At 44.7% G+C, this 19101-nt stretch overlaps 1 protein-coding gene across 1 annotated transcript in view; it reads right to left on the bottom strand.

Moving 5' to 3' along the window:
• Positions 1 to 11775, bottom strand: part of LOC149743972 (uncharacterized) — a 118483-nt gene extending 106708 nt beyond the window's left edge. Inside the window, exons 1-3 of the mRNA XM_089905932.1 lie at positions 11698 to 11775; positions 9827 to 10337; positions 3188 to 3278 (exon numbers count right to left, since the gene is read on the bottom strand). Coding sequence (XP_089762058.1) covers positions 3188 to 3278; positions 9827 to 10337; positions 11698 to 11775 — 680 coding nt within the window. The remainder of the gene's footprint in view (positions 1 to 3187; positions 3279 to 9826; positions 10338 to 11697) is intronic.
• Between the last annotated feature and the right edge of the window lie 7326 nt (positions 11776 to 19101).

Raw genomic sequence — 19101 nt, 5'->3', positions numbered from 1 at the left:
GTGTTACTATCCCACGGCTTCAAGATGCCTATAAACTCATATGAGTATGTCTTAGTTATATCAGTGGAGGACAAACCAGGCTTCTATCACCAAGCCCCATTCCATAACAGGCAAACCAGTCCAAGACTTCTCTGAGTGCTGCAGGAGAGTCTATGGAAGGGGCGCTCACTCCACTGTGATGCCTAAAATGCCTTTGCACAGAGCAAACATTCAATACATGCTGAGTGAATGAATGAGTGAACTGGTGTCATAAAACAGGCTTATTTCAGGGAAATTCCATTCAACAGGCTGGCATTCCTTCCTACCCATCTTAACTGTTAAGCTTGCCATCAGACAAAAATTTAATTATAAAACGTTAGAGCTGAGGAAATTTTAGAAACTATCTACTCTCCAGAGGTATACAACTTTAATTTAGTGGTAAAAATCACTAGGAGTGATTTAGGAGTCTATCAGACCTGAGTCCAAATTCCACATCTACCATATTTTGGTGAGCAAATAACTACTTCTGAGGCTCTGTTCCATGTATGCATTATGGGATATCATAATAATACATACATTAATTGTATGACTATCAGGGGATGAAATGACACAATCCATTTGCCATGGTCGGCTAAGTAATTTGCACCAAGTAAGCACTCAAGACATTAGCCAATATTAATAGCGGAGAGATGAAAACAAAACTCTGGGACTGATGCCTACCCTAGGGGCCCCAGTGGTCATAATGACTTTCTTCCATTCAGCCTGCTCTCTTCTCACTAAGACTAAGGAAGAGAAGATGAACAAATTAGGAATAACAATTGGAAAATGGTTTTATACTCCCTGAATGAATGGAATTATAATAAAATGATTCATGAGTTCTGCAGAAATATGATGAGGCTTTAGATCTTTATGTTAGTTCTCTACAAAACCAATTTATGGCCCTAAGATGTACCTTCCCACCCAGCCCCATCCTTACCAGGATCAAATATCATTGTAAATGGAAAAGTCAACAACACATAATCAACAAGCTAAGTTACAAGCCAGTGAAGTCTCGGAGGTTTGATAGAGAAAATTCAGATTTATCATTATATGTAAAAATAAGATGATATGAAGAACTCAATCTAAAAAATATTACCTGGAGATCTATAATCTCTACAATAGTGCTATAAAAAGTAAAGAGCTAGAAATCTATTTAGATGGTTTTCCTTATAAGAAAGCACTTTCTGTATAACTTTTAATGTACTATTGATGAGAACAATGCAACAAAATTCAAATAAATACCTGCAGATGTCCTACAAGAAGAAGAGAACAGAGTTAGATGTGACAGGGGATAACTGGACTTCAGGATGAGTAAGACCCTATACTTGACCTCAATAAATTAACATGAAATACAGTGGATGAGTCACGTACAGAATGTCAGAATTCTAAAAGGCCAAGCTAAGTACCAAAAGGAACATGTGGGGACTCTTAAGAAGGAAATAAAATATTGGTTAGTTGATTACGAAAAGGCAGAAGGGAGTAGGTTCCCTTTGGCTGCTCTTTGAAGAGATCACTTCCTTTCCCCCCTAGTCCTGAGGCTAGGGTGGCATGGGCAATAGAGGAATGTGGGGACTGAGAATCATTTCTACTCTCACCAGAGTGGCTGGAAGCAGATTTTCTTACCAGGATGTAGTAGTATGCTAATATTTAAGGGTTCTTGAGGTCAGAGAGAAGGGTTTGAATACTCCGGCTCCATCTCTTGCTGTGGGTCAAGTTTCTTGCCTTTCCAACACCTCAGCGTCTTTACCTGAAAACTGGGGATGATGATAATGTCTCCCACCTGAGTGGAGTGTGAGAACTACATGATATAGTGCATACGCAGGGCTAAATTTGGTGCCTGGCAAACAGAAAGTGCTCAGTACGGCAGGCGAGTGTAGTGACAATAAAGGCAAAGATGACGGGGGTAGTGCCGGTGTTGCTTCTGCCCCCAGAACAGGCTCTGACTGGGAGAGAGTTAAAGCACCTTTGGGTTCATGGGGGTTTATATATAAGCAACGGTTGATCAATGTGAGCTGGTTGTCCAAATGATTATGTGCAATCTAAGAAAAAAATGGGCCTCGGATCTGCTCAGCTACTTAATAATATTAGCAGCGGTAGTAGTCAAAGAAGCTAAATTTTATTAAGTGTTTATATGCCAAACAACGTGCTGAGCGTTTTAAAAGGATTTACTCACTTATTACAACGAGGCTATACACTAGGTTCTGATAATGTTATTCGTCTCTTTCAGATGTTGACTGAGCCTCAGACGGGTTACAAAAGCACCTAAGATCCCGTTGTCAGCACATGACGGAAATGAGTTCAAATCCAGCCTGTCTGACTTGTTCTTAATCACTAAGGTATGAAATTAAGCATGTTGCCCTTTGCCTGATTCTCCTTCTGAGGCCTGAATATTTCACTTAGCTCTCTGAGTGCAGAAGAGAGAAAATTCTCTCTCCTTGACCCAACTTGGCATCAATATCCAACTCCCCTTCTCAAAATGGGTTGCTTCAACGAGCAGCAATGAATGCCGGGGTCATGGACCAGTCACCTTGATGACTAAGAGTCAGACACTAGGGAAAGAAAATGCTCTGTGACAAACCTACCCTTGTACAGCAACAAGGCAGAAATGGGGGAACAGGGCAGAAGATAATGGAATAAGGCATAGGAAAAATAGCACCTGGCATCGTGATAGTAATAATAATAATAGTAGTAGTAGTAATAGTAATAATAATAGACTTTACTATGCTCTAGGCATTGTATTATGTGCTTGGTGTAAGTGACTTCATTTTAACATTGAAAACAAGTCTATGGGGATGAAATATTATTAACATCATTTTATAGGCAGGAGTATTGAGGTTCAGGTAATCAGGTAAATTGCCCAAGCTCATATGGTTAGCAAGTGGAAAGCAGAGATTGGAACCAGCACCTACACTCCTAACCATTATGCTATAACCATTATGCTGAAGACATAAGAATTCCAATGGTCTTTCCCCATAACCCACTCCTGCACTCCAGACTTAAATACTCCAAGATCAAGAGAGAGCAAGCTTGGAGCTGCCACTCTTCAGTGAGTGTCAATCATTTCAAAACAGTGTATTTGCTAACAAGATGCAGTTCTTGTGATAATCTTCTCAACCAGGTATCAAGAAACAGGAAGCAAAGATTCAAGTAACAGTATGTTCCTACTTACGAGGAAGGTGGGACAGCATAGTTGACACTGGGCTTAACTGTTCTGGAAAACGTGGTCCCAGTAGGCATACACGCTGGTACATTTTCCCCACCTACCAAATACAAAAGAATTATTTCATTTCCATGTTGCTCTTCAAAGTTCCACCTCATTCGTGCCTGTCATTCATCCTCTGGCCTCTTCCTGTCTCCATTTCTGTACAGAAAGGTGCTGAGTCTCTGCTCTCGGATATAAAAAGGGTGTGTTAGGAGAGGGAGCCATGGTACCTCAATGTCTTTTTTTTTTTTTCATCTTAATTCTATTATGCCAACTCCACTGAACTTAATTAGAGTGAATACAGAATTACACAATTACCCTCTGTTCTATTCTTCAGATGTTATATTTTGATAAAATTTACGACATGCTGCTCTCCCCTTGAACACCAGATGAACACTAGAAATGGATGTGTGTTGACATAAAATCTGTTATAATTACAATTCAAGTATAGCTTACATAATGATAGTGTTAACATAAAATTATAGATGTGTAGAGACAACGTGGTCATGCATTTTTTAGTATAAGTACATGCTTAGACCAATATCTGTTAGCGGAATGAAGATGGAAGAGAATTTTGGTTAAGCCACAAAGGCTGTTTAAGGACTTGCAGATAGCTAAGGGGAACTCAAAGACCAGTAAGATAGTATTTCCCCTGCATTCAATTGCAAATTCAATTGCAAAGTGAAGGGAAGATGTGTAATTTCCCCAATGGAAATTACAAGACAAGTACATTTTTTCCCTTGAATACCTGGGTAAATGCTTAAATTCTAATGTATATCAGTGATGCAAATTTTCAACTGAGTTTGATAAATCATAAAATAATAATTATACATATATGTATATAAAACTGCATGGAACTAGACAGTTCAGAATTACTTCTAATTAAAGAGGTACCCTATGGCAACTAACTTAAACCTTACAAAATATGGTTCCAAGTACCCTATCAGAGTGAAAAGTAGGAGACGGAAAGGTTTATTGTAAATGTTTGTAGTCATGGTGTCTTAACTAAAACTACTGTGTCACAAATACTATTAAAATAATTGTGACATTTTATTCACTTTTACTGCAAACAACAAAACAAACTATAGGTATTTTTTCATTTCAGGTAATTATTTTAGCTAACAGTTATTAAATGTTTTGAGAAGACAGAGTGCTAACTGCATGACTTCATTTTATCTTTAAAATAGCGCTTCCATGTAATTACTCTTAATATCTCCATTGTATTAAAGTGTATCTCTAGTTCAGACCTTTCTTCAGAACTGCAGACTTGTGTATCCAACTGTGTACTCAGCATCTCTGCTTGGACGTCACGAAAACATCTCAAATCTTATACCTCCAAAACTGGTCTTTAATCCCCCAAACACGCTCTACCCCAAACTTTTTCCATCTTGGGTGACAGTAACCACACCTTTCCAGTTTCCCAGGCCCTAAATCTCGAATTCACCCTTGACTCCCTCTTCCTTTCCATTCTTGCATTCAATCTACCACGAAATGCTGTCACAACCTTCCCAATGTGCCACTTCTGAGAATTACCAGCCGCTAGCAGCCTGGTGCAGGCCACCAGCATAGACCTCGAGGATCCTGTAGTTGCCTCCCGAGATTCTCCCTGACTCCACTCTCTCCCCACATCCTCAAGGCCACAGATAGAGTTATGCTTTTCAAACAAGAGACAGTTCATGCCACACCTCGGCTAAAATCCTGCCCCTGGCTGCCTACATTTAGAGTAAAAGACACAATGCATGTGATGGCCTCCCAGGACTTACCCAATCCAACCCATCACATATCCGACCTCCAGCCCTCCTGCTGTCTCTTCCTCCCCACTGACTAAGTCAGCCAGGGTGGCCTCCTTGATATTCCTCCAAGCTGCCCGGCATATTTCTGCCTTAGAGTTTGGGGACTGGTTATTCTTGCTCCCAGGGAGTGGTCTCCCCATCATACATTCTGACAACTCCCTCACTTCAAGTCTTTGCTCAAATGTCAACTTATAAAATCCACCCTGACTACCCTATTTAAAATCGGAACCTACCTGTACACTCCTCCAGCACTCCCAACCCAAGCCTCTTCAGTGAGCTTCACATCCTTTTCCTTACCCCGTAGCGCCCGTCAACTTGTGACAAAGCACAGAATTTATTTATAACATCCGTTTCCACACGAGAGTGTAAGGAGGGAGAAAGCATGCAAGAAGGAGCACGCAGGCAAAGGCTCTTGTCTGATTTATTCATTGATACGTCCAAGCATAGAGAACAGGAAGATGCTTGATAAATAGTCCTGAAAAAGATACAGATGAGGAAACTAGTAGTGAAGCTCAGAAAGTTTAAGTAACTTCCTCAAGGTTCTAGAGCTAGAAGAGGGTCACAGTAGAATTCACACCTGGGGATGTCTAACTTCAAATCTCTTAGCCTCTCTGCTATCTTTTTTTTTTTCTTCTTTGCGGTACGCGGGCCTCTCACTGTTGCAGCCTCTCCCGTTGCGGAGCACAGGCTCCGGACGCGCAGGCTCAGCAGCCATGGCTCACAGGCCCAGCCGCTCCGCAGCATGTGGGATCTTCCCGGATCGGGTCACAAACTCTCAACCACTGCACCACCAGGGAAGCCCCTCTCTGCTATCTTAAGTCCATGCAATTCAGGATTTGTTTTAATCAGTGCCATGGAAATTCTCACTCCACTGAATAGGATCACTAAAGTGTTCTCTGTCTAGATTTATATATATATTTTCCATTTAAACAAAGGAAACAGAAGAGGGGAATTCATCATGGGTTATTGCGGTAGTTTTACAGCAATTTTAGCAATAATGACATTTAAGTAATAGTGATATTTAACGATAGCATAATAATAATAAAATAATAGCTCTTAAATGTATTGAAGACGAATCGCATGCTAAACTCGGTGCTAAAATATATCCATGTATATTTTGTGCAAAATCCTTATGAATATTCTATCAGATGAGCTTTATGTGTAACTCCACCAGGCATACTTCTCTTATTCCGCTTTCAAAGATAAGGAAATTGATGAGAAGTGTGGTAACCGTTTGATCAAGATGAGACTGGTAATAAGTTGTGAGTATGAATTTAAATTCAGGTCTAACTCCAGAATTTGATTCTCAATCCATACATGAAAATTCTGATAATTCCTTTGATAAGGGTATGTTCTCTCCTGGAAAACATCCCCCATTATGTCTGCCTGCGCTCATACCTTCAGAACACAGTCAACTTTGAAACATGATAAAAATGTTTAAATAGTGTGCTTTAATAAATGGAAATATCTTCATCTAAACAATAACACAAAAAGGCAGGCTGAGCCCTCTGAAGTGGCTTCGCTGCTATCTTCCATCCAGAACAAGAGAAGGAATCAACAGCTGCAGAGTAAAGAAAGCATGAAACCCAGAGATGGAGGATTCTGTAAATGACCAATTACAAGACTATTAAGCCACACTTCCATAGCAAGAGGCAAAATATTCCATTAAACTGAAAATTTTTCTACCGCTAACTCCAAGGCCCACACAAACATTAATGTTGCATTTATTAGGATGTATTTCCTGTGCTCTATCAACTTGACTTTCAGCAACTGTATTAATACAGTCCTTTCGCTTTGCACATATATCTGAATGATGGATTCCATTACTGGAGTTTTGTAGAAAGAGTGGAGTGAATGAAGTAAAGTTTGGGAAGAGCCATCATAATCCATAATGATGGGCACTGAATCAGGACAAGAAGAAACCTCTCTTCTCATTTATTTGAATGAAAATTCTACTATATATTTATTGCCTCTGTACAGGGCCATCTGTTGAATAGTGGAAAACAAGCATCTTTCATTTGGAGGTAGGATTTGTGTGCTCAAGTTTCTATGGGCCTGCAGAATTAATCTTGTTTTAGAAATGAAGTAAAATGTAATTTCTTACTGTAAGTAGATGTGGTTAAGCAACTGACAACTTTGATGTCTTTAAATCACTGCAGTTTCAGGGTAGGCAAATCTATAATTATTTCAAGCACTTCTTTATTGGTGCAACAATTGAGCAGTGTACATAGTGGTCAACAACCTGGGCATTGTCAGACGACTCTAAGTTTGAATCTAGACTTTGCCACTCACCAGCTATGTGACTTTCAGCTATGAGAATCACTTTCTTCAGCTTTGCAGTGTGGATTATTATATGCCCTTTGCAGAACTACTGTAAGAACTAAATGCATATGGGCACAGTGGCTCATAGTAAGGGCTCAAATTAGTACTGTGGTCACTACTAGTAGTATTGAAAAGAAATTAGAACTTCTATTCTCATAAAGTGGGATATGTGTCCCTTTATCATTGTAATTTCGTATCATTTTACTTTTGACCTTATAATTTAATAGCTTGATCCAAGAAACATTTAGCAGTAAATATAATTGAAAGAAGATTACCTGTCAAACATGAAATACTGTAGCATCAAGTGTGCTGGCACAATACTCTTCTCAGATAATTAACCTGTAAAAATATGTTATTGTCTTCTTTTTAATTAAGCACATTGAACATATATATTTACTGTGCCAATTGGCGAAAGGTCCATTAATTAATCAGTCTAACTATGTGTTGCATAAACGTCTTCTAAACATAATCGTATATGTATTTTATTTGTTGGGAAAATGTGTTTGAGATTGTTCTTTTCTGCCTATTTAAAGTAAAAGAGGGTGAGAAGTAGAGTTAGGCTTAATGTACTTTGTACTCCATTATGCCATGAAAATGCTTCTGTGCCCTGGAGACAACAACAAAAGATTTGCTTTAATGACAAGAATCAAGTATGTTCTAAAGCTTCCAGGTAGGAGGCGTATAGGTTGCAGTTTATATCAGAAGTCTTTGCTCTCTCTCTCAACTGCGTCTAGATGGGAAAGATGTGGTCACAAATGCTTCAAGGTGATATAGTAAATGTTGGAAAAGAGGGGGGTAGGAGGCAGAGTTTTGAATATCTCAAACCTGAGCTAGAAGGATTTTATTTAAAGAAAATAGCAGATATTATTTTTCACTTAAGGAATGCCACTCAGCAAACCTGACATTAATGTAGGAAATTAGCTCTTTTAGCTATGATGCTTTCAAATGCACATTACTGAAAACAAATTCAAAATAGTCAAAGGAAATTTAAAAACAAAAACCAAACAACAACAACCACCTCAACAAACAAGTACTAGAAATTCAGGGATGCAGCCATATTCAGATACATTTGGATCTGCAAGTTCCAGAGTATCAGCAGGGTTCCAGCTCTCTCTCCATCGCTCAGCCCTGCTTACCTCTGCAAGACTTTATTTTACAGAAAGTCTCTTCTTCTGCTGGATGGTCACTGGGAGTCCCAGAGTCATATCTCCCCAGCTTAGAAATTCCAGAGAGAAAAGACAATTCTTCCATTTTTCTCTGAGAGAAAAGTCCTGGGGAGGAGTCTGATAGACTCAGCCGAGGTCAGATGCCTACCCATGAGCCAATCACCTGCTTTACTGGAGTTCAGTCCCTGGGCGACTCATCCCCGGGGCCCGTGAGGAGGCAGGATGGCATTATCTGGCAGTTCTCCAAGAAAAGCCTGCTGTTTTTGTAAGATGAAAGGGGAGAGGACATGGATAATGAAACCTGTATCTGCTTCTGTAAAATCCACAGAATCTTACTCCCTGCCCTGTGTCGATGACCATGCAGTAAGCTGACCCAGGAGGTCATTTTGCCCACAACAGTCTTTATATATATGACTAAGGAACACACTGGTAAAAGAATATGGAAGAAAGTCTGAGTATGACAAGTCAGCTAGACTGGTATTAACTAAAAAAGCTGTGTGAAAATATCCTGAAAAAGTTGCCCCCAACTCACTCAAAGTCCAAAGTTGGAGCTGGAAATACAATGTCATGGAGTTTGGATAAGAACAGGTTTTCTCCAAGCTGAACTATGACACAGAGATTAGAGACTTCTAGAAACTATACTTTTTCAAAGAAAAAACATCACACGAGAAAAATGAGGCCTAGAAAAATTAAATGACTTAAGCTAATTAATGGCAGGACTGAGACTAGAGTATACTTTGTGTAATTGGCTATGGTCTTTTTGTTTGTTTGTTTGTTATCACTTCAGAACGAGACAAACTTAAAGAAAGGAAACACAACCAAAACTCAGTGGTTGGAAAAGAGACGGATGTGAACGCCATCTTGTTTCTTACGTATAAAGTTACCCCTCACAGTGTTTTGGAGGAGAAAACGCTGGCTCTTCCCAACGTTGGTTACATACACAAAGATTCCAAAGACAAGACAAGTGCTTTGCAAACAAAGTAACTAGAACCAGCTCAGGCTTCCCCGCGCCAGGTCCTACGTTCCACGGTCAGAACCACCAACTGTATCCCCCCGGGTAACAAGGTGATTCAGAAAAGCTGGCGCCTTCAGAGAAGGGAGAAAACTTAGCCAGGAAGAGAGTCAAGAGGAAACTTGCTCAGCTTCTTGCTGGGGTCTGAAACGATCCCAATAGAGTCCTTAAACCCCTCAGGTTTCCCCAATCAAGCACCCTCGCCTCCAACCTGGGCCACCCCAGATCTGACTATCAGACGACAGAAGTCTGCGGACGCACGGAGAGCTGACCACCCCACGAGAGGGACCTACGCGCGGCCGCGCCCACTCACCTGCCGCTCCGCGGGAGACGGGAGACCTGCCCCGGGTCCAAGTCCTGGGCGTGGCAGACTCGCCCCTCTCCGGGCCCGACTCCAGCTCACCTCGGCGCCGCCCGCCTGGGCGCCGCCATCTTGACCACAAAGGGGGCCTCGCGCCGGAGGCCCCTGAGCGGGCGCCCTGAGCGGAGCCGGAGCGCCGGGGAGGCCCAGGTCGGCGCCCTACGTCCCCCGCGCGCTCGCGCCCCGTCCACGAGCGACGAGAGTCCCGCACGCAGCGCCCGACCCAGGCTTCCGCGGAACCGGCGCCCCGCGCAGCCCGCACCGCGGCTAAGGCGGCGCCGAGGGCGGCCCGGGCGGAAGAGCGGGCGCGGGGCACGCGCTCGGTAACCTGGCAACGCGGCGCAACCCGGCGTCTTCGGCGAACCCCAGCCCTCCACCGCGAGGAAGCACGGACCCCCGCACCCGCCGCCCAGCCCGCGCCGCCCCTCGGTCGCTCCGCCCGCCGCTGCCCGCTGGCTATGGTCTTTTAAATCCGTGATACAACGTCTATATGTAACAAATCTGTTAAACCCTAAATGTTTATGATATTCAAGTAATCCATTATCTGAATTATTCTTGAAGATAAAACATCCAAAGACTTCTTAATTGTATGGGTATACATACATAAAATACACGTGGAGGTAACTTCAAATACAGTATGTGCCTGTCTCTATTCCTTCCCTCTCCGCTCTTCTAAAAAATGCCCCTTTAAAAATTGCTCACTCACCATCTATTAGGTAAATTTGCTGAAACACAGTAAATGTGGAGACAGAAATTGTTATAGAGACTATTCCAAATGGCACTGACACTTGTATTTATGAAATTTTTAAAAGGGTAAGTTAGAGTTGTTTTTTTTTTTAAAAAAAAAATCCCACTATAGTAACACCACATCATCCTAGGTGCCCAGTTCTATCCAATTACATAAGATGGAGAAAGAGAGAGAGATAGAAACAGAGAGAGAGAGAGAGAGAGAGGAGAAAGAGAAAGAAGAAAGGAAGAAAACCAACTACTTATGTATAAAATGTTGCTCCCAAAGTTTGAGATTATACTCAAGCATCAATGAACAGAAAGAAAACACAAATTTACAAATGTATTTCATTTATGGTATGAGGGACACAGGTTTAGATTTGCAACACGCTCCCACAAGGGTCAAATTGACCACTTTTTTCTATCTAGTTGCTCTTGAGAGAACAAAACAATTGAAACAGATGCCATTCAATTCCAAGTCTATAGCTTAGACCATGTCACTGCACATGAAATATTGTTCATTCAGAGTCAGCACATAGCAAGAGTAATTTATACTCTCAGAGTATTTGCTCTCAAGTCAATAGCAGCGAAGCCTTGACTAAAAACGTTCCCATTACTTTCCATTGTAATATATCTTACTTATAGCCCATGAAACAGTGGTCAGGGGAGATTTATTCTTTGGACACCATATTATATAATCTCTCCACTTTAAGCCATCCCCCACTCGGCGATTATTTTTTAAATATGTTACTCGTAGTCAATATTAATTTACATTTAATCTTTCTTAGCATTATGAGTATTATTTTGTACAGGCTCAGAAACAAATCTCCCGAAATTCCTCCCTGATGCTCCCTTCAGGCTGAAAATGCATTGCAGTGTGGCTGCAGTGACTTAATTCTAGTTGGCAGAGCCCTGGCCACACACTAATTTCATTAGCCTCAAACTCCTGGATTTGAAAGATCCACTGAATATGATTCCTGTCCTCTGACACGTCACTTACTAACCAATTCAGTGTGCATACAGAGGAGAGAAAGGACTTGCTCAGCTCTGGCCCACCGGCAGGCAGATGAGAATTCCCAGTCAGAGACACTGTTTACATCTGAGTGGTCGTTCTTGCCCGGGTCCTCATTTTCAGGAAGGAACTTCAATCCAGGCTTTGCCGGCAGCTGCAGCATTTGTTACATCCATTACTAGCTCCTTCTTCCTTCCTGCCCCCCAGTGCTTAGCATCCCCCATTTCAGTCACTAAGTCTTCCTTCCCCCAGCCTAGAAGCTTACCTCACCATAACTTTTTATCTCAAATGATAGGTTTGGCACATTCCCCACAGCAACCCACAGGGACTGGGGAAAAGAAAACTCAGATCTCTGGAGAGCTAAGAATTCAACCATTTAGAGAAGTTTCTTTTATACAGGACAGTCTTCATTGAGCTGAACCCTGCAATCCCAGAGAAGATTCACCTACCCGTTCTTTTCCTCTTTCCCTAAAGTGACTGTGTCTTTGAACAATGGGTCTGTGTTCCACTATTCTCTCTATTCATTTTGCAGGTTTACAGAGGCTGGGAAACTGGGGACTGGACTTACATGCCAGGAGCTTCTAAGATCACACGCAAAAATAAGGCTGCGGGAAGAGATTGTTGGAATCTATCTCTGTATATTTGAACATGGGCAGTGGTTAACCAGGATGCTCACACCAAAGCTTATATCCAGCTTGCAGCACAAGCTACAAGTTGGTGCATCCCTCCTACTACCAGCCTCTTCTCAATAAATGCAGGTGAAAACTGGGGGCTCTTTTCCCTCAGCTGTTCAATCCAACATGAATAGCTGCAATTTGCAAATTAGAGGAAAATGACAGAGTTTTCTCTGAATGGTTTTGGTCCCAACCCACACTGCTAATGCTGACATTCAGTTCCTTTCCTTCCCAGCCCAGGGAACGGGGGAACTAAGCATAAGGCAAGCGTTCTCTTTTCTTGCAAGTGCCTCAGATCCACAAACCAGAGAAGGAATCAGCTCCCCCTGGAATCTTTTTCAGCAAACACAATCCTTCAGCCTAGTCTGCAAGCTCTCTCTTGACTTTAAGATTTCACTCTTTTTTCGACAGGCAGGCCCATCTGCAAGCTCCCAAGCTCCAAGTGAAGGCACCAAAATAATTTTTAAAATGTCAAACAGCAAATGTGCCTTCAACCCCCAGAGCTCCAGTAAAAACACGGTGAGTTGCGCCTGTGGTTCTCAGGTGACTTCTGGCCTCATCCTCCCTGCAGCGCTGCCTCCTCAGGTTCTCTAGGTTAAGCTCAGAGGTAAAGGAAGTGCTTCTGGGTTTTGCTTACAACAGCCCAGGCCCTTCCTGAAAGCAGTACCTCAAAGTGAAGGCTGCCCAGAAGCACTTTTGGCCTTGCAAACATCTAGAGGTGACATACTCAACAGGTGCTAGGGATGCTCAGAGGCTCAGAGGGGCCATACCAGGCTGCAGCTTTAGACAGACACCCCTCCTTCTGGCACAAACACAAACTTCATACCCCTGGGTGCTGATGTAGTGACAGCTTGAATCTCACAAGGAGTCCCCTCCAGAAACCCAACATGCTTCAGGAAAGGCACTTGAGAGGGAGCCAACTTTTTAGCTACGGGGAGCATAAGGGTCAGCCAGAACACCTGGAGAAGGGACTAACTGAGCTTGGGTCCTACCAGGCAGGGAGAGAGCTGTGCATTAGGAAAGGATCACTTCAAGACAGAGATGAACAAAAAACTTGGAGATAGGGGTAGAGAAGGAAAAGAGAGGCAGAAATTGAAAGGGAGAACATAAAAACAGAGAGACCAAAAAAAAAAAAAAAAAAAAGCAGGGAGAAAGAGACACAAGGAGAGAGACACACAGGAAGAAAGACAGAGAAACAAGAGAACCCATAGTCACGCATACCCTGAAACTCAATTTCTTCATACAGAAGCCATCCATCTATACCCAGGGCGGCACAGGAGCCGTGGGGCCGAGGCTGCGGGAGCAGGCGGTGAGAGAGCACTGCAGCACCGCCCACGGCTCAGCTGGCTCGATCCGCCGACCTCGCATCTTCCGCCGTTGCCCGCCTGCACCCGGAGCTAGAGGACCGCCCGGCCTTGCTCAGCGCACCCTACTGCCTCCCTCCAGGCGCCTTCTTGTCTGGCTCTGAGAATCGCCCTCAAAACCCAGGACTGGGGTTGGGGGCTGCGTTAGGGAGGTCGTGGGAAAGGATGGGCACAGGGTGGGTGCAGAAAAAGCGACTGTGTTTCGCAGTTAGCATGAGCTCACCTCCGGGCTCTGAGCTGGCAGGAGTAGAAAGCTGATCGCCCGGCTCCTGCCAGTGGCCGGATCGCAAAGGCAGTTTAGACGGTGCAAACAACTGCCCAGAGCAAATCACCTGGGGGCACGTCTGCGGGTGGCTTCTCCCCGCTTGAGGACAGTCCCCACGCCTTCCGCCCCATGCCCTCGCAGAGACAGGTTACAGGTCGGGAAATCCAACCCGAGCGAAATGGGCAATTCACGTCCAAATGTAGGTGAAGAACTAGCCTTCGGTTTAAGAACTGCCTCCCTAAGCTCTTCTCGAAATTTTCCAAGGGAGCTGCAGCTTGTCGGGCGGCTTGGGGCAGGGAAGCTGGGGAGTTGAGAAATGCCTAGTTTCTAGGCGTCTTCTCATCTTTCATATTCCTTGCGCCTAAGTGGCTCTCATAGGAGTCCGGCACTTTTACAAGCCTGTTTTGGAACCATATTTCACTCTAATGCAAACCCATTTAAATCATCCCCTTGTTTTTCGGAGACTGTTTCTTGTCAATGGGGCCATAAATCCAGAAAGTCAAGCCGGATGGAGTGGAGCGCGGACAGGGGAGAGGTGGAAGGGAAATGAATCAAACAGGGAAAGTACCTCCTCGGGTGAGGTGGGAGGGATTCGGCAGGATCTCCAGGGTGGAAATGAGCGAAGGCTGACCAGACCCCGCACCCCTGGAGTCCAAGCCAGCCTTCAGGAAAAAGAGCGCGGGGAGCTACGGCGCGCTCTGCCCCGGAGGGAGCGCCCCCCTACCTGGAAAAGCCTCAGGATGTTGGCTACCATGATGGAGACCGAACTCCCCGAAGCCCCAATCACTCCAACTACTTTCTCGGACTTGACGAAAACCGGAGGCTCGCCGTTGGTGCAGCGCACTTCGGAGGTGTCCTTCTGGATGAGCGCCTGGACGAAAGTGAGCGACTGTTCGAGCGCATAAGTGTCCCTGGAACAAGTGTCCAGGATCCGCGCTCCCAGCGTCACGTTGGGCAGCAGGTTGGGATCCCTGTTGATCTGGTCCAGGGCGTAGAGCATCGCTTCCAGCCTGTGGATCCCGTTCTCCCTCTTGATGTCGCCACAGGGCACTCCGCTGGGACCCTTCGCGTGCACCGTGAACAGCCCCCCGAGGGTGACGTCCCCCTCGATCCGAATGGAGTGCGGGGCGTACATCTCCTGGCCGCGCGCCGCCGCCGCCAGCGCGCACAGAAGCACCTCCAGCGCGCAGCAGGGAAACTTCATCAAAGTCAGGGCGCGGAGCAGCTTCCCCAGCTGGACCATGCTGCTCCCGCGGCTGCGGTGGTGGCGGCGGCACTCGAGGGGACGGTGGCGGGCTCGCCGGAGTCCTGGCCCCTTGGGGTGAGCTCCTCCGGGGAAGCCCAGGGTCTCCTGCGGGCGAGGAGGGTAGGGGCACCCGGGGAAGGGCAGCCGGCGAGGGTGGGGGGCCCCGCGGCGCCTGCCAGCTTGGGGCGCCGTGCGCTCTTGGGTTCCCCGGCCAGCGCGCCGCGCTCAAGCTCGCGCTCGGTGGCTTGCAGCTCGAGCTCTCCAACAGCCCAGCACTGGGGAGAGAGCGAGGATGGCTATCGCTTTAAACGCGCGTTCGGCTCCCTCTCCTCCTCGGCCCACTCCCTCCCACCCTCGCTCGCTCTCAGGCTCTCCCCACCCTTCCCAGCGCCCACCCTTCCCACGGTTTTGCATCATCACGCAGGGAGGGGCTGCGTGCTGAGGTAAAGGGGGAGGGAAAGGGTGGGCGGCTGTGGGGGGGGGGTAGTAACTCCGATTGGGAGTTTCGAGGTCCCCAGGGAATCTGGGGATTGCAGGTCGCAGTCGAAGGCTGAGCTCCTGCTTCGGTCTCACTGTAGAAGCCGCTCGCTCGCCCGCCTGCACCCACACGCACATTCTAGGCACAGGGTGGCATCAGCCCCGGACAGGGCGGTTCTAGCTGGGGCTGACTGCTTCCAACCCTGAGGTCCGGAGCCGGGGCTGTCAGCGCCGGGAGAATGCGAGGTAGTCGAAGGTGATGCCGCCAAGCATGAAGGGTAGTAGGGAGACCCCAGTCTCTACTGCTAATTCGTCTGTGCCAGTTTTTCCTAAGAAAAACACACATACACACAGGAGCCTGATCTATGACCTAAAGAACCTTTACGCAGAGACTTCTCCGGGGCCAGGCACAGGGCTAGCCTGTAGGGAAAGACGCCAACAAGAAATGCTGGGAATGGAAATGCATCTTTGGTCTTCAGGGGTTACTGTGGCCGGAGCCGTATGAAGTAACCCTGGTCTCCAGTAAATCTGTGGCGGATTCGCTCCTTTTCTTCCTTTCATCGCAAGAGATGGAACAACTGAGAACTCTGCAGAGCGCACTTTCTTCTCTGGCGCTGACAGGTGTAAGGCTCCCTCCTACCCATTTCCAGAGGTGCTTTTGGGCTGATGTCAGGTTTCTTCGGGCAGGAAATAGCAAGAAAGAGGTGACAGTAGGAGGAGCAGACAGAAATCTCCCCATCGATCCAGTGATCCATTCTTTTTTTTTTTTTCTGGCTGAAGATTTGGGGGGGGCTGGGGAGTGGAATCAGGATGCCAGAGCAGGTTGTAGTGCAGTTAGGAAGCTGTTTTTCAAAGGTGTCCCCTCCTGCAGGTCCAGCCCAAACTTGGCCCATTAAAGCAACAAGTGGCCCTAGTTCCTACACAAGGAAGGGCAATGTATCTGCCCTTGGTGCCCACGTGTACTGCTTATGGTGGTCTCTACTCTTGCTGAGCCTTTCTGTTGGAGTGCAGCGAAACTGTCTTATACAGAATTGAGGGCGCAGAGAAAACCAAAACAAGACTATACTTTCTGTTGTAATGTTAGTGTACTAAAGAAAAATGTCCTTGCACATAAACAAAACAACACACACACACACACCTAAAACGTCAGAAGTTGGGAAGTTGGTTGTCTCTTCCACCAACCACCTGTATGACCTTGGCACTTCTGTTCCTGTGCCTGAGTTTTACTTTGCCCATCTGTAAAATGATGAAATTGAATTGAATGTTTTACAGGTTAACTTTTAACTTTCAAATCCTCTGTTGAAATAGGCCATGCACCTTTGGCCATGGTGTTCTTTTTAGACCAATATCCTTTGTTGCTTTATGTGTAGGGCACCCGTTTTTTGATACCCAAACAACACTTCAAACATTTCCTGGTACAGAGGATTTTTTTTTTTTTCTTGTTGACCACCCATTTATCTTCCTTCTAGGGAGAGTCCAGTCCATCATTTTCTTTTCAGACGTGCCCCTCCTCCAGGTTTCAATACTTAAGGTTTGAGGAGGAAAAAAACCTTCTGGCTACAGTGTTCAAGGAAGGGAATAGAGGCTAACAAGAGCTAGGCAGGGCTAATCCCTGGACTTCTGCTGGAGTAACGAGGTTGATGACATAGGCTTACCACTGTCCAATAGACAATCCGTGCCGGAGTTAAAAGAAAAAGGAGCCTCCTTCCTCTAAATGCTTTATGTATATCTTTCGACAATGTTACACTATTTGATTTTGTAAACACATACCATTTTACTGCCATCTTCAAGAAAAGTGATGTAAAAGCTATGCGAAGCTACCCCTGTATACAATGTGATCATCCATCACTCATAGATGTGATGCCCTGCTATATAAGTGCACACCTCGTGCAACCTTATGCTGTGATGCGCCCGCCCCTTCCAGCCAGCCCTGGAGCTGCGAGCGTATAAGCCCGCAGCTGTGCCAGAAGCTCCCACATAAACAGGGAAATATTTGAATCCCATAATGAGAGATACCAGAGAGGAGAAAAGGCAGAGAGAAGAAGGGGTGGGGAAGAGAGAAAGGGACCTGGTTAAAACATGTGAACTCCTGGATCCACATGTGCCTGAAAGATTGCCTCTTTTTTTTCAATTATATAGTATTTTATTTCTGTTGTTTGAAGTCAAAATATCCTCTTGTAACTCACCTATTCTGCTATTCAATACATTGGATCAAAAAGGCTGGAACAAGTGAAATAGATATCCTGTTAAGGCAGCATTAGCTAATTTGGAAAGGGGGAAAGAAGCAAAGCAATAGAAAGGCATCCTTGGGAACACAAATACTGTGATCCTAGTATTTAGGCATCAGTACCTCAGGCTATATTTGATAGAGACTGTATCCTTATTTAGTTTTTAATTTAAGGCTGTTTAGTAGGCACTTGGTGCCAAAAAATATATTTGAAGAGCTGTGTTACAAGTAATAACACTTGATTTTTCACCTGCCCACGTGAAGATCTATGTTCTCCTCTTCCATTTCCAGGTCACAGCTTGCAATTGCTCAACAAATAGTTCTTGGCTGACTGTTGAATGTTGCCTTATTCTGTGTTCTCTCTTTGCTCTACTCATTCTCCCCAAACATCTGGCAGCAATCGTTATCTTCTTTTTGTTGCAGTCATCTGTGTGCATATTTTATTTCCCTTGCTAAGCTGGAAGATCCTTGAGGGTAAGCGGCTAGGTATTATTTATCTTTTTACCTCGGACAATGTTCAGAATGGTGTTTTGTACCTAAGAAGCACTCATGTGTTGAATGAATCAGAAATGGTTTGCCATTCCCCACTGCCTTTATCTCACAATAACAGAAACATAAAGTGGGCAGAGCAGAAACGACGGCAAATAAATTGTCCTCTTAGTCACAGAATGCAGTTTCTAGAACTTAAAGAATAATTAGTAGATTTTGAAATAATTTTGTTTTACAAAAATTTCATAAGATTGAAATACTCTAACCTTAAAGCTCTCGATCAACTCTAAAGGAAGGCTTTAATTGGCTCTTCCTGAGTCAAGTGTTTATTCCTGGGCCGATAACTGGGGCCATTGTCATAATAGAAAGTGTGATTTATTACCAGAGAAAGAGGAAAGTGACGCTGGGCTTGCAAGATATTTATATCTTCAGCCAGAGTGCATAGGATCTGGAACTTAATCGGTGACGCAGTATTTGTTTGAGATTATATGAATGAAAAATCTTTGTGTAAGAGTGATTAATCTAAAACTTGGCCAGTCATTGTCCTAGTGTCATATTAAATTGCAGGAGAATCTAGTTTTAGGCACAAAGATCATAAATATAAAATGTGTTCCCAGGCTTGGTTCTGTGTAGTCAGTAATCTGTACTCAGCCACTCATTAATAAAACTGAAAGTTAAGGACTCAGTCCTAACTTATATGCTTAGTATTGTATTTTGTTAACAATCTCAGTTTTATTTTCTTTGTTC

Source organism: Delphinapterus leucas, unplaced genomic scaffold (assembly GCF_059928025.1).
Source record: "Delphinapterus leucas isolate spDelLeu-1000000601 "Yukka" unplaced genomic scaffold, BTC_Dleu_Yukka2 spDelLeu_asBTCV2_sq40, whole genome shotgun sequence".
NCBI lineage: Eukaryota > Metazoa > Chordata > Mammalia > Artiodactyla > Monodontidae > Delphinapterus > Delphinapterus leucas.
This window is presented reverse-complemented; position numbering and strand designations above follow the sequence as displayed.